General features: G+C 34.9%; 1 protein-coding gene across 2 annotated transcripts in view; it reads right to left on the bottom strand.

Annotated features, from left to right (window-relative positions):
* Positions 1-13,670, bottom strand: part of LOC132753712 (solute carrier family 23 member 2-like) — a 39,733-nt gene extending 26,063 nt beyond the window's left edge. The window contains exon 1 of one of the 2 annotated variants that reach the window (XM_060744226.1): positions 13,555-13,670. Coding sequence is in view for 1 of the 2 variants with exons in the window: in XM_060744219.1 (XP_060600202.1) it covers positions 7,351-7,365 (15 nt within the window). In the remaining variant the exon portion in view is untranslated. Of the gene's footprint in view, positions 1-7,350; positions 7,500-13,554 lie in introns of those variants that run through there. The other variant, XM_060744219.1, reaches the window with a different exon arrangement.
* Between the last annotated feature and the right edge of the window lie 1,474 nt (positions 13,671-15,144).

Genomic DNA, 15,144 nt, shown 5'->3' with positions numbered 1-15,144 from the left:
CAAAGTTGTTCTACACTTGGGCTGTATCACCTAGTCTTTTTACCCAAGATGACCCATATTCGAACTTGACATAGAAATCATTTAAATCAATCTTGCTGACGAATTCCCAGAATATATTTTACATTAATAGTGTTAACAAGGTTTTACCATATTTGGACTATTGACGCCAGGTGTCAAAACAAAAACCTTTTCTGACCAATTTCTAGGATATTTGGGCTTAAAATATTGCCTCTACCTGTTATATCGGTTTTTCCTTAATTATGGCTGTGTTACCTAGAAATCATAGAAGGCAACCTTTCTGACAAAGTTCCAGTATATTTGAAATGAAAATATTACCTCGAGAGTGTTGACAAGGCTTTTCAAATTTGGACTCTGTGACCTAGTTTTTTTACCCCAGATGACCCGTACCAAATCTTGAGCTAGAGTCATCTAAACGGGTCACAATAGCTTACAATGAGCACGTTGTACTCATGTGAGCGCAATGAAACAAGAGGTTATGCTGGCCCTGAATCGCTCACCAGAAACAACTGTTTTTCAGTATTAGAAATATTTTATCAAATGAGCTTGCCGAAAGGCGAAATCCAGCTCAACTTCAACTTACTCTTCTATTTATATACGTATAGTTTCACGACAATGATTGTTTTTCTTCACAACAATTCTATTGTTACTGTATATTTGTCAAGTATAACATTCTGATTTCCTTTTCATACCGGAGCATTTTTGATAAAATACTTAAGAATGCTGCAGACAAAGTTTCGTTACCATCCGTCAATTAGTTCAGTAGAAGATGTTTAAATGTTTTCTATTTTAAGCTCTAGAGGCCCCTAAAAGGAGCCAAACAAACAAATATGAGCACAAGTGATAAAAGACTAGCTACGAATGCTACAGAAAAAGTTTGGTGATCATCCATCAATTAGTACAGTAGAGGATGATGTTTCTATTTTCAGCTTTAGCGGCCAATCTTATTAATATGAGCAACTCAAGTTATTGAGCGGAAACTGAATTTCTATTTTTAGTAACAGTGACCTTGACCTTGATCACAGACACCTGGGTAGCAATCCCAAACTGCCTCTTGATATAAGCTATCCATACACCAAGTTTAGTGTCAATATGCCAAATCAAACTATTGTTATTAAGCGGATTTTAGTACACTGACTTTGACCTTGATCACAGACACCTGGATAGCAATCCCAAGCTGCCTCTTGATATAAGCTACCAACACACCAAATTACGCGTCAATAGGCCAAAGCAAACTCAAGTTTTTGAGCAGAAACTGAATTTCTATTTTTAGTAACAGTGACCTTGACCTTGAGGTAGCAATTCCTAGCTGCCTCTTGATATAAGCTATCCATACACCAAATTTGGTGCCAATAGGCCAAAGCAAACTTAAGTTATTGAGTTGAAACTGAATTACTATTTTAGTAACAGTGACTTTGACCTTGATCACAGACACCTGGGTAGCAATCCTAAGCTGCCTCTTGATATAAGCTACCTACACACCAAGTTTGGTGTGAATAGGCCAAAGCAAACTGAAGTTATTGAGCGGAAACCAAAAGTTGAAGCCCGCCCGCCTGCCTGCCCGCCGACTTCGGCATAACAATAACCCGGTTTTCGTTACAAACCTGGTTAAAAATTGGGGCCACCGTTCTCATTTTTCGTTTAAAATGTTTCTGTTATCATATTCTAACAACATGCCAAAATTAAAGAAATTCTATTGAACAGTTTTAATTTTGCCTTTACATGCTATATGTCTATATGAAAACTCCCGAAAACGTCTTTAACTCATCAATTTTATAATCACGATTATTACTATCTTAGTGGCAAATGCAAAATCATTTTTATTCGTGGGGAACTAACTTTCGTGGATTTTTGTGGATATGTCAATCCACGAATTTAAGATCCAACAAAATTTCATTTCGTCTGTTGTAAGATTAATTTGCATCCAATTATTACCACGATTTAAGAACCCACGAAAATGTTCTTAGTATCAAACCACGCGAAATTACAAGAATTCACGGAAGACGGCACTGTGATACCTTCAGGGTAGATCTGTTCTGTTTGACAAGACCAGACCTGCGCAGCAAAATCATACGTCATGGCTGATTTTCTGTATTTCTAAAAAGAGATCTGTTACAAACAACAAGAGCGATCAGTAATCACATGTGTCGCCTCATGATGGCCAATTTCATGTTGGGACAAATTTTGTGACAGACGAACAGACAGACGGACAGTGCACAACTAGACTTGGTACTGATCATTCCTGTAAAGTTTGGATGAAATTGCACCAGTAGTTTATGAGGAGTAGTCCGGACAAGCTTTTGCGTATCTGGCAACACACAGAAAAAAAACACCTTTTTATCAAAGGGCCATAACTCGGCCAAAAATCATTCAACCAGAAAACCCGTGCAATATGCGCAAGGACTTGAGCAACATATCAATCCTGTAAAGTTTCATTGAAATTGCATTAGTGGTATAAGAGAAGTAGTCCGGACAAACTTTAAAAATAAAAATTATTAAAGGGCCATAACTCTGACAAAAATCATTGAACCGGAAAATGCTGACAATATGCACAACTACACTTGGTACTGATCATTCCTGTAAAGTTTGGATGAAATTGCACCAGTAGTTTATGAGGAGTAGTCCGGACAAGCTTTTGTGTATCTGGCAACACACAGAAAAAAACACCTTTTTATCAAAGGGCCATAACTCGGACAAAAATCATTCAACCGGAAAACCCGTGCAATATGCGCAAGGACTTGAGCTACAGATCAATCCTGTAAAGTTTCATTGAAATTGCATTAGTGGTATAAGAGAAGTAGTCCGGACAAACTTTAAAATTAAAATTTATTAAAGGGCCATAACTCTGACAAAAATCATTGAACCGGAAAATGCTGACAATATGCACAACTACACTTGGTACTGATCATTCCTGTAAAGTTTGGATGAAATTGCACCAGTAGTTTATGAGGAGTAGTCCGGACAAGCTTTTGTGTATCTGGCAACACACAGAAAAAAAACACCTTTTTATCAAAGGGCCATAACTCGGACAAAAATCATTCAACCGGAAAACCCGTGCAATATGCGCAAGGACTTGAGCTACAGATCAATCCTGTAAAGTTTCATTGAAATTGCATTAGTGGTATAAGAGAAGTAGTCCGGACAAACTTTAAAATTAAAATTTATTAAAGGGCCATAACTCTGACAAAAATCATTGAACGGAAAATGCTGACAATATGCACAACTTACACTTGGTACTGATCATTCCTGTAAAGTTTGGATGAAATTGCACCCAGTAGTTTATGAGGAGTAGTCCGGACAAGCTTTTGTGTATCTGGCAACACACAGAAAAAAAACACCTTTTTATCAAAGGGCCATAACTCGGACAAAAATCATTCAACCGGAAAACCCGTGCAATATGCACAAGGACTTGAGCTACAGATCAATCCTGTAAAGTTTCATTGAAATTGCATTAGTGGTATAAGAGAAGTAGTCCGGACAAACTTTAAAATTAAAATTTATTAAAGGGCCATAACTCTGACAAAAATCATTGAACCGGAAAATGCTGACAATATGCACAACTACACTTGGTACTGATCATTCCTGTAAAGTTTGGATGAAATGCACCAGTAGTTTATGAGGAGTAGTCCGGACAAGTTTTGTGACGGACGGACGGACAGACGGACGTTCTCACAGGACTACTCTATTGTTCTCTCTATTGTTCTTTTTAGCCACACAAAAGAAAATAGCCACATAAAAGCATTACGGAATGAATGACATCTAAGAGAAAGAACAGTTACCTATTGTCCCTCTAGCCACATAATTACTCTCCTGTGAGTGCGGACAGACAGACAGACGGACAGACAGACGCCGGAGAAGTGATCCCTATATGTCGCCACTACTCCGTAGAGGCGACACAATAAAGGGTGCCGTTCCGTCTATCTGGATAAACACCGCGCGGCCCTACAAAAAGGACGTAAACGCCATTTAATTAATCGATTATAGCGTCTATTACGTAAACGTCATGGGATATTTCGCCAACTTTAAATATACATGTCTCAAAAGTCGAGGAGTGAAAGTTTATATATACATTAGTCACGCGAGGCTGGAATAATGTAAACTATTTATTGCTTATTTTTATTGACATTTTAACTTCAAATCTTTTTTATGTAACAGTGCAGCTATGTCAACAAGTAGCGATGCGCATCCTTATTTTAGATCTAGTTCGATTGTGCAGGATTATTGACACACTTTCGATCCGTTCCCGAGACTACTTAGTACTGAGCAATGAGACTCAACGAAATAATGGCTTGGCCCCGACGTGGTTCGAACCGGTGCGGTCAAAAAATGCTAGACAAGTGGTGACCGGACGATACAGTTCGCGATACGGAAGAACGACACACGAATTGGTAAAGAAAAAAACACATGTACATTCAGAAATGTTAAAACTGCTATCTGTTGGTCATTAATAATTAAGTATGCATATAATTTACAGTCAATCACAATATCAGCTGTATTCCCTTTTTCAGCTACTGTTAAAGGCGCAATATGCCTCAAAAATTATATTTTCCCTTCTTTAGAAAGAGCAAACATAGGTTTAGTGCTTATCACCACCGAATAAAAGTGGGAAAATGTAAACAAAGTAGTATTTTGAGTTCCATATAAAAAAACTAAATTACAATAACTACTAATTACCAAAAGGCATCGAAAACAAAATATGGTTCAGATAATTTGCCAATAAGTAACCTTTTTGGAAACTATAACAAAGACACTAGAAAAAATTAAACTTTTGAGAAATAAAAGTAAAACCCTTTCTTGGGCATAATGGGCCTTTAATTGATTTTGAAACTATACATGTTAAAGTAAAAACAAAACATACAAAGAGGTACTTCTGTTTATAATAGTGGCATATGTTACAGCATACAACGTGAACATTTAAAACAAAATCAATCAATCAATTAAACAATTAACATGCCCAATACGCATACATATAAGCCACCGAATGAAAAAGAATTAAGCACGTGGGCATGACATTTTTATTTAAACTAGAACTACCACTGTCATGGCGTGAATACCCCCGCATACCACTTTGTCAGAATCAACAGTGGCCATTTAGAGCTCAAGGACAACCTCCCTGCCAAATCTGAGGTTACTAAGCCAGTGCATTGCTAAGTTATGTATTCTACATGCTTCAAATATGAAAATGTCAAAATCAATACACTGCGGACAGGCAATCTTAAGCAATTGAGGGGAAAAGCTTTTTTTGTCAAGGTCCCTGTGACCTTTACCTTTGACCCGATGACCTCAAAATCAATAGGGGTCACCTTATGGTCATGATCAACCTCCATGCCAAATATGAAGACTGTGGGTCAAAGGAATCTTAAGTTAATGGGCGGACAAACTTTTTGAAGTCAAAGTCCATGTGACCTTGACCTTTGACCCAGTGACCTTAAAATCAATAGGGGTCACCTACTAATCATGACTAACCTCCATGCCAAATATGAAGACTGCGGGTCGAAGGAATCTTAAGTTATTGGGCGGACAAGCTTTTTAAGTCAAGGCCCCTGTGACCTTGACCTTTGACCAAGTGGCCTAAATATCAATAGGGACCATCTACTAATCATGACTTGCCTCCATGCCACATATGAAGACTATGGGTCAAAGGTTTCTTAAGTTATTGGGCGGACAAACTTTTTGAAATCAAAGTCCCTGTGACCTTGACCTTTGACCCAGTGACCTCAAAATCAAAAGGGGTCATCCACTAATCATGAATTACCTTCATGTCAAATATGAAGACTGTGGGTCAAAGGAAACTTAAGTTATTGGGCGGACAAGCTTTTGATAGTCAAGGCCTCTGTGACCTTGACCTTTGACCCGGTGACCTCAAAATCAATACGGGTCATCTACTAATCATGACTAACCTCCATGCCAAATACGAAGACTGTGGGTCAAAGGAATCTTAAGTTATTGGGCTGACAAGCTTTTTGAAGACAATGCCTCTGTGACCTTGACCTTTGACCCGGTGACCTCAAAAGCAATAGGGGTCATCTACTAATCATGACTAACCTCCATGCCAAATACGAAGACTGTGGGTCAAAGGAATCTTAAGTCATTGGACAGACAAGCTTTTTGAAGTCAAGGCCCCTGTGACCTTTGACCCGGTGACCTCAAAAGCAATAGGGGTCATCTACTAATCATGACTAGCCTCCATGCCAAATATGAAGACTGTGGGTCAAAGGAATCTTAAGTTATTGGGCGGACAAGCTTTTTGAAGTCAAGGCCTCTGTGACCTTGACCTTTGACCTGGTGACCTCAAAATCTATAGGGGTCATCTACTTATCATGACTAGCCTCCATGCCAAATATGAAGACTGTGGGTCAAAGGAATCTTAAGTTAATGGGCGGACAAGAAAAAGCCGACGGACAGCCGGACGGCCGGACGGACAAGCTGATTCCAGTATACCCCCCCCCCCTTACAACTTTGTTGTGCGGGGGTGTAAAAACGGTTAAGTAGAATAGATAAAAGATCAAATGCTATATGGCTTATCATCGGCTTAACACAATGAGCTGGCTTATCATCGGCTTAACACAATGAGCATATAAATGTATCATGTTAAAGAGTGAGTCTGAAATTTACAAATACAACTTATTTTGTCTAGTCTGAAATACTGTTACGATAAATTCTGCAGCTTAAGATACGCACTCAAAAATTTTTAAATATGAGTTTTTGACATATACTAGTAAGTTAAAATTCAATTATTGTAATTGGAAATTCCTTTAATACTCACATTTACTAATTACCATATGCTCACAGTTAATCAATTAAATAACATTAATGTACATGTACATTTTATAACAAATTATTACAAAGAAAAAGGTGTGTGTTAGGGATGAGAGTTACAACTTACTTGAGAAAGTGGCAAAAAAAGACAATAAAATGTCTCAACTAAGACCAACTAAGCTTAGCTTTTGTAGAGGTCTAACTTTTACAACAGCATATTCTAAATATTAATTCAGTGTCCCGAAGAATAGAGATTTTAAGGGTTTTTTTCTTTTTAATGTATGTTACAAAAGTACATATGTAACCCTAGAGCAAAACGATCCTATGGCCTAATAAACATCATTTAAACTATTTAGAACTATTTGAGTCCGAGTAAGTAAAAAAAATAGACAGTGAGCTAACCATTATATACAGAAATATTGCAAAAAGATTTTAATAACTGTTTATAAAACAAACTTATTGCGTCATCGCAGAAGAGTTGTTATATTTAAACAAAGTTTTCGCCGCGTTAAAATTTACGACAACTGTAACCAGTGCAATAGACAAAAAAAGGATAATCACAATTTTATTTACCTTATCAGAATCCATTTGTCGTCCTATTGATTTTTTTAAAAATTATTTTTACATATATTAGTAACAAGCTAACACTTTCGCGAATAAAACGTCTTTCTGCAGACTGTGAAAAGTACGTAATGAAAATTTCAATGAAAACGAGTCACTATAAATACAGCAATCTAGTATTTCATAGTGAAAGAAGTAATGTGAGGAATTTTATGTGATAAATGGAAATTCGTTGGCGTTACTTTTTTCCAATAATTAATAGTTAACAACCCATGATATATTTTCAATTGAACGAGTTGTACTGATTGTTCAACTAAGAATGTACTGATTTTTAAACCCAAAAAAGTGACACCAAATATATATATCATATAAAAAATTGTATGGTGTTCCGTACGGGCCATTACCCTATATGAATACATCGTTTATAAACCTTGGAAACGGTAAATAGTCAAACTAGAAATCCTGAATGAAAAACATAAATATTACGACAGCTCGTCATTTTAAAATATTTATTTCTATTGTACTTGGCGATGGGTCCTAAGAGGCCACCGTGACATAGAAACTGAATAGTATTTAATCAAATCGAGAAATGTCCTATTAAGCATTTCATACACTCAGTCAAGTGAAACTATTTTGTAGGAGGAAAAGGCCAAATGATTTTCTATTTTTATCTACGTTTGACCTTAGCAGTCATGGCATGGTATAGGGACGGACACCATACACCAAAACCAGAATGCCACGGTTCATTTAGGATAATTCTATGGATTTGCGCTGAGATCCATAAATAAATATGGAAATCGTCTTAATATGACTGTATATAATCCCTAATACAACTTTGTAAATCCTCAATATGACTATATACATATTTTGACGGGTATTTAAGACTTAAGCTTCTGTAAATTCCAAAGGGAAAAGTCCTAAGTGACCTAGTCCTGTGCAGTCATGTCTAGACAGACGGACAAAGAACAATATCTTAACGTTTTTACAACTGAAATAACATCATTTTATTCAACGACTTTCACTTAATACGTTTAAGCTTTTGGGATTTTGTTAAAATTTTAATTTACACCGGCACTGTGAATGTCATACGGGGACTTTCTAAGGCCTCAGGTGCCCCCTTCGCACGAGCGAGCACCTGTGTAAGACCACCGATCTTCCATTACAAGCTCACTGGATCGAAAAACAAGCAACTTTCACATTTTAGCGAAATATATCCGTTAATAATGTAAAATATCAAGAAAAAAACTTTCATTTTATATATTTTCATAATATCAAAAATACAATTTTTATTTCATGAGAAAAATGTACCAAATTAACTAGTGATTATTGATTTTTTTTATCCATTTTTTAATTTAATCCTTTCGAGCAATTATACGATATATATACCTCTGGTGTTGAATTTCTGTGTATATAATGGTCGAGCTTTAAAAAGCATTTTTTTTAATTTATTTTCGTAACATTTTTTTTCCTCATTATATAGCTCTATTGCCTTTATTTAAACATTGTTTCCTCTCAATACATTGCCAACTGTCTTTATTCGGTTGTCATATGATCCTAATGTTATCTTTTTACATTGTTACACAAAATGTATGCATTGTATTTGAACAAGTGTGGAAAGGAAAACAATATACAGTGAACTCCATTTATAACAATATCGCTTACAACTATATATCGCTTATAACAATATATATCGCTTATAACACTTTACCGCTTATAACGATATATCGCTTATAACGATATACCGCTTGTAACGATATACCGCTTATTATGATATACCGCTTATAACGATACCGCATTAAACGATATTGATTTTATAATGATAAACCGCTTATAACGATATACCGGTTATAACGATATACCGCCTATAGTGTAATGCATGTTCCAACTCATCAATATATGAGAATAGAAAATTTCTTGTACAAAATACATCATAATAAAATATATAAACATTCAAAAATATCAAATATAAGTCTGATTGACACATTCCATAATCAAATAAACGTGTATTAGTCAAATGTGAGCAAAGTTCTGGGTTTCTTTGGGCTTTTTTTTTGTTTTTTGCTATAATTATATAAAAATGTTAACAAAACAAAATGTAAACATTATTTCTATTTCTACATTATTATGAAATTTTGCACTCAACAATCCATTAATCTACATTATATTACAACTCCGATTGCTGCATTGACGTAGCTGCCTTTTCTCTTTTTGACCATTCAATATATAAATAATTATGTCAAAATTTATATTTAATGCAATATTTTGACAAACCTATTATTTCTTTAATGCCCGTGGTTTAAAATGGTTACATTTCAGGCGTTGGCAACATCACATTTGTCCCAACATTATGCTCATTTTACTTTGTCAGATTGACCTGCATTGACTATATATTTCAAAAGATTGACAGTGAAAATGGTAATTGACCGACAGTTGACATTGGAAAATGTTATGGATAAAAGAGAAGAGAACTAATACAACTGTTAAATAAAATATAAAAATACTGCCTAACTCTTTTTTTATAAATTGAAAATTATGTGAAAATTCTGATGCATATTTAAAGAAATTTCCTTAGGATACGTGTGAACTGTTTATCATTCATGCGAAGTAAATTATCAAAGTTTAATGCATAATGGCAAAATGTTAACTTATTTTGACTTTCTCCTGTTCACTCACTTTATCCCTTTTGATGGGTTTAATTTCATTTTAAGAACGACAGTTACTATGATTTCCTGTTTGATATAAAGTAACCTCTATTTTATTTAATGTTATTTAGTAATAATGATATTTTATTGACGAGGCTTTCCATAAAAATATACGAAATGATTGAGGAGGAGTTGGCGTTAAACGGATTGCCTATTTTTAGCTCTCGTGGCAATACAGGAATCATTTTAGCCACCATACCAAGAGGACCATCAAAGGATCAATTTTGTATAGCTTCAATACTACTGACCAAGCCATTAAGGTGGAGACGTTGTTTAAGTAGAAATGCTAACGGCGACCGACGGACACACACTGACCAAAATATGTCACCTTGAGACCACAAATAGTCAGAAAATATCTACCCTCGGGAGGGAAATTACAAGTATAAACCAGTCCATTACCAACAAAAAGGTAGACTGTTTCACGTGTTCTGAGATAAGAAGCAATAAACTGGAAGTTGAAGGTAGAAAAATGTGTACTTTCTATATTCTTGAAATCAAGATTCTAAAGTCATACTGATCATAACATTTCTTTTCTTGTACCAATTTAATAACTTTGGGGCCAATTTGACCAATGGCTCCTGCCAGCCCGTGCCCTGCTTAATATGCTGGTAACCGAGCGTTTTCAGCCTTTGCCATAAGTATATAGAGCCATGCCAGCGTGCAAGAATTTTTGCCCATATGGTCTGTTTCCGGTGGCGAGGGTAAACAAACCCAAACACACATCGTGCAAGACAAAACCTATACAATTGGAGCCTCGATTTTTGTATTTTTGTTTTGAATTTCATTTAAATTTGAATGCAAAGCCTGACAAAGCCATTGCACATGTTCAGCAGGTTATTGGTCAACCATATGTTTTTTGTTTTTGTCTGTAACTATAAACCGAAATTGTCCTGACATTTAGATTGTGTTAAATAACAATATTCATATGTATTGTATATGGAAATTGGAAAGAAAAATAACATAATTATTTACACACAATCCAGTACTTGATAAATATGACCTACTATCATAGAAATCATGTATAAAACACGTATAAAACACGCATGTTTATACAACATCTTGGCAATGGAAAAAAAACCGTGAACATGTATGTAATTGCCACATGTTTGAAATGCAATAAGGCTATTCTGTTTTATCATTTAGTTAAACGTCTGCGTGCGCTTTGGTATGAGCTCCGTTAAGAGCAGAACAAAGTTCTTCAAGTCACAGAAGCGTCGTCAGCAGGAGTACGTTTAATTAAAAAGACATTTTTTTTAATTTGAAATGGTAAACTTAATTATATGTATGGCAGAAATCTATTACAAGGAATTTACTCGTATACTGTTTTCAAAACTAAGTGCCACAAAGCGAATTGCTTGTTATGAATACTAATAGTGTGAAGATTTTATATCAATATTTTAAAGGCCCAATATGCCTCAGAAAGTCCTCTTATTTTTATTTCTCAAACGCTTTTTTAATTTCGGTGTACTTTAATAGTATCCAAAATGTTACTCGCTGGCCAATTTCCCGAACCATTTTTGTTTCATCTGTTGCTTTTTGGCAATAAGTACAATTATAGTGAATAATTATTCTGTATGGAAGTCAAAATACTATTTGTTGACATTTTGCTGCACATGTACTACATGTATTATGACAAATCATTTCACATATATTGCTGCTTTCTCTAGATAACAGGCATCAAACATTCTGTAAAACCATCATTAAAACATTATAAAATTCATGTTTTGCCCCTTTTAAGAAGGAAAAACAATTTCTGAAGCATAATGTGACTTTAAAAAAGGTTCAAACCAAAAGTAAACTTCTTTTCTGTCGACTGTAACCCAACGAATATTCGCGACCAATATGTTTGTATGTACATGTTCATTAATATTGACCGTGTTTAACTTTTCTTAGTTAGATATACATACAGGAAACGAATTAAATGTAACATTATTCCCTTTATGGCTTTGTTAAATATAATAGTTTTTGTATGAATTGAAACATGCTGACCTCTGTAGGTGCCTTTAGGTGCATTTTGCAGTTTACTCGTAAATTGAAAAGAAAGCCGAAAAGAAAATATACATGTATATACAACACTTGCATGCATATAAAAATCTAAAGCATACATGTACGAGTGATATTATAATGTAACTATAAGTATTAATATTTATGTAGTGTCAATATGTCTTTGGAAAAAATGTGTTAAAATTCTATAATTAAAGCATTTGAAAGGTTAAATCATGATTTTGCTACTGTATACTTCAAAAGAAGTCACACATTTGTTAATAATGTCAATAATGTTCAAAAAATAGTGATTTTTTTTCTTTTTGCCAATTGTTTTTTGTTTTGTGTGTGTGTGTGTGTGTTTTCTTGCATATAGTAGCTAGGTATTGCAGCAAATTTTATGTCCCCACGATTCATGTAATGATGGGCATTAAATGAGCCGCGTCATGACAAAACCAACATAGTGGGTTTGCGACCAGCATGGATCCAGACCAGCCTGCACTTCCGCGCAGACTGATCAGGACCCATGCTGTTCGCTATCTGACAGTTTCTCTACTTGTTATATCACGGCTATTGAGAGGAGATGTGTATTCAATTGGCAGAGCATGCAGCGGAACGGCGCCCGACTGAACATTTTTCGCACCCGGTGACATTTGGTGCCTAACGTGCCGTGGGGCCCTGAATGCATATTGCTCAGAGTTTAATGCATATTGCTCTGAAACTCTGAGAAAATCGGGGACGAATTTCAATCTAATGTATAGGGTATGTCAAGGCTCAGAACTGTTCCAGGAAATGCGTGAGCGGATGGATAGCTCAGTCTGTAAAGCCGCAGAACAGTATTCCGAGGGTCCATGGTTCGAGTCCCGGTCAGGCTGCACATTTCCTCCCCTATATAGTGAACATTCTGACCCCGACCATTTTTTAAATGCATCCTGCAAGCGTTGCATAAAAACATTTTTTAAAACTTTAAAAAATTTCCCAAAACAGTACGCCATGACGTCCCAAATTTTTGGGGGAAGAAATCGAAAATCATGTTTGTTTATGTTTGAACACCACTATTTTTTGTTGTTAAAAACCAAAAAATCACTTAACGGAAAGTTTTTCGATGATGTCTCTTAATCCCCCGAAAAAATAAAACTAAATGACTGAAATTTACGTTTTTTTTGGCGAAGCTTTCTTAGCGACTTTTTTTTAAAATTTCCAGTATACAATAAAACGCGCATTACACGTGTGAGTTTATGTTTTATGCTTAAAACATTTTCCCCGTGGATTAGACGTTATTTTAAACAAATTTTAAAGACGACTTAAAAAAGATTCGGGCCAAAACATAACCTTTTTAAATGTAAAATTTGAATAAAAAAAATTTTAAAATTTATTTATACACAGTGGGGTCAGCTGCCAAAAAAGGGTTATCCCTTATATGCGTGGACTTTTTTCTGTTGACTTTTTAAAAAAATTAATAATAATTACACCGGTTCAGAATAGTAGGAAAAGAACAAAACTAATAACGCTATATAAAATATGTACATACCCTAAAAATGCATAATTTAAATCCAGAACAAAAATGAAAGTTTATATAACATAAAACTCGTTTAGATATTGTATTGCCTTTTCTCCCTTCCGCAGATCGATGAACGAATGAATGAATGAACGAACGAAACGACCTTAACCGCTATGTTCTGTGTTATAGTACACTACACGAAAAAATAATCGTGCCATGCTGTAAAAAATTAAACGCTATAAATTAGAAAATAGAGAATGGGTAGATATACAGTGGCATAAATAGGTTCAGTACAGAATTTATAGACCGAGTACTTTTGCGAGACTCTGATCAGTCTAAATACAGTAGGCAAAAAGATTTTCTTTAATTCTTTTATTCGTTTAAATATCAATGGTAGGATACTACGTCATCGCGCACCTGCTAAATGCTCCCACTTGGACCATTTTTTCGTCGACTCGAAGGTAAAATACAATTTTATTATAAGAAAACGTAAGAGTATTAAAGAATCATGTAGCGCACCAAAGAATGGCTATAGTACTTGAGATAATTGTAAAAAAAAGTTTATAGATTTATTGCCTGGTTTAGGCCTGAAAACGGGATAAGTGTTTTTCTCTGAATGCTCCCACTCGGACTTCTCCCGAAACATATATGAAATAAGGTTGAAAACCTTCTTTAAAATTATTTTTAACGTATCGGAACATAAACCGAGTCATGTATACCCATTATTCTTTTATTAGTTTCAAATATTTTCTATTCAAAAGTCAGTCTTTTAAAGGTTTTTTTTTTATGAAAATGGAAAATGCTCCCACTCGGACTCGATTTCAGAGATGCTCCCACTCGGACCCAAATTTATACATTTTGAAAGCACATTGCTTTGTTAGCTTTTATGGATTATTCTCACAATTTTAACACCATTTTGTCAATAACTTCTGTGTTTGGCAACATTAACTTTTTCATTCTTTTTACAGAGATCACTTCTTTGATTCTGTAGAATGACGTCGTTGGGCAGGAACAAGGTGCCATGGCAAAGTTTCAACTGACAGGATCACTATACAAAAAGGTGCACTTGGCTTGTGTTGCATCCGAAGGAATAATTCAAAATTATTGCCAAGAACAAACTAGGACTATAAGACTTTAAATGGGCAGTTTGGATCTCAAGAATAAAGTTTTGTTTAGATGTTAAAAAATTGTGGTGTTTTACAAAGAAGTCATTTTTCATTGTTTAGTAACATACCGGATTAAGATTCTGCTGGACTCGTGCACATTTTAGAGGCCAGCATTTATTCAATAATTGCTGACTTTAATATCTTGTTAATAATTTAAAACCCATTGGTTTGCGTGTTTTGTTAAACTTGTGATTTAGGTTTTTTAAAACAGCATAATGGTACGTTTTATGAACATAAAGAAGTCAATATCTATCGGTTGATTTGAATAGTTTATTAAAGAACAACATGTAAATCATTTTTGTCATGAACTGGTTAAAAAGTCAATGTACTGCCATACTACGGCGTCACAATTATTAACAACTTTGACAATTTTAAGTATGAAAGTTATCATGTGTTCGTATTTTTACCTAAATAAAAAGATAAAAAAATAAGAAAACAAAGTTCATAGTTATTT

The sequence above is a fragment of the Ruditapes philippinarum genome, unplaced genomic scaffold, assembly GCF_026571515.1.
Source record: "Ruditapes philippinarum isolate M1 unplaced genomic scaffold, ASM2657151v2 ctg3534_1_1_1_1, whole genome shotgun sequence".
NCBI classification, from domain to species: Eukaryota; Metazoa; Mollusca; class Bivalvia; order Venerida; family Veneridae; genus Ruditapes; species Ruditapes philippinarum.
This window is presented reverse-complemented; position numbering and strand designations above follow the sequence as displayed.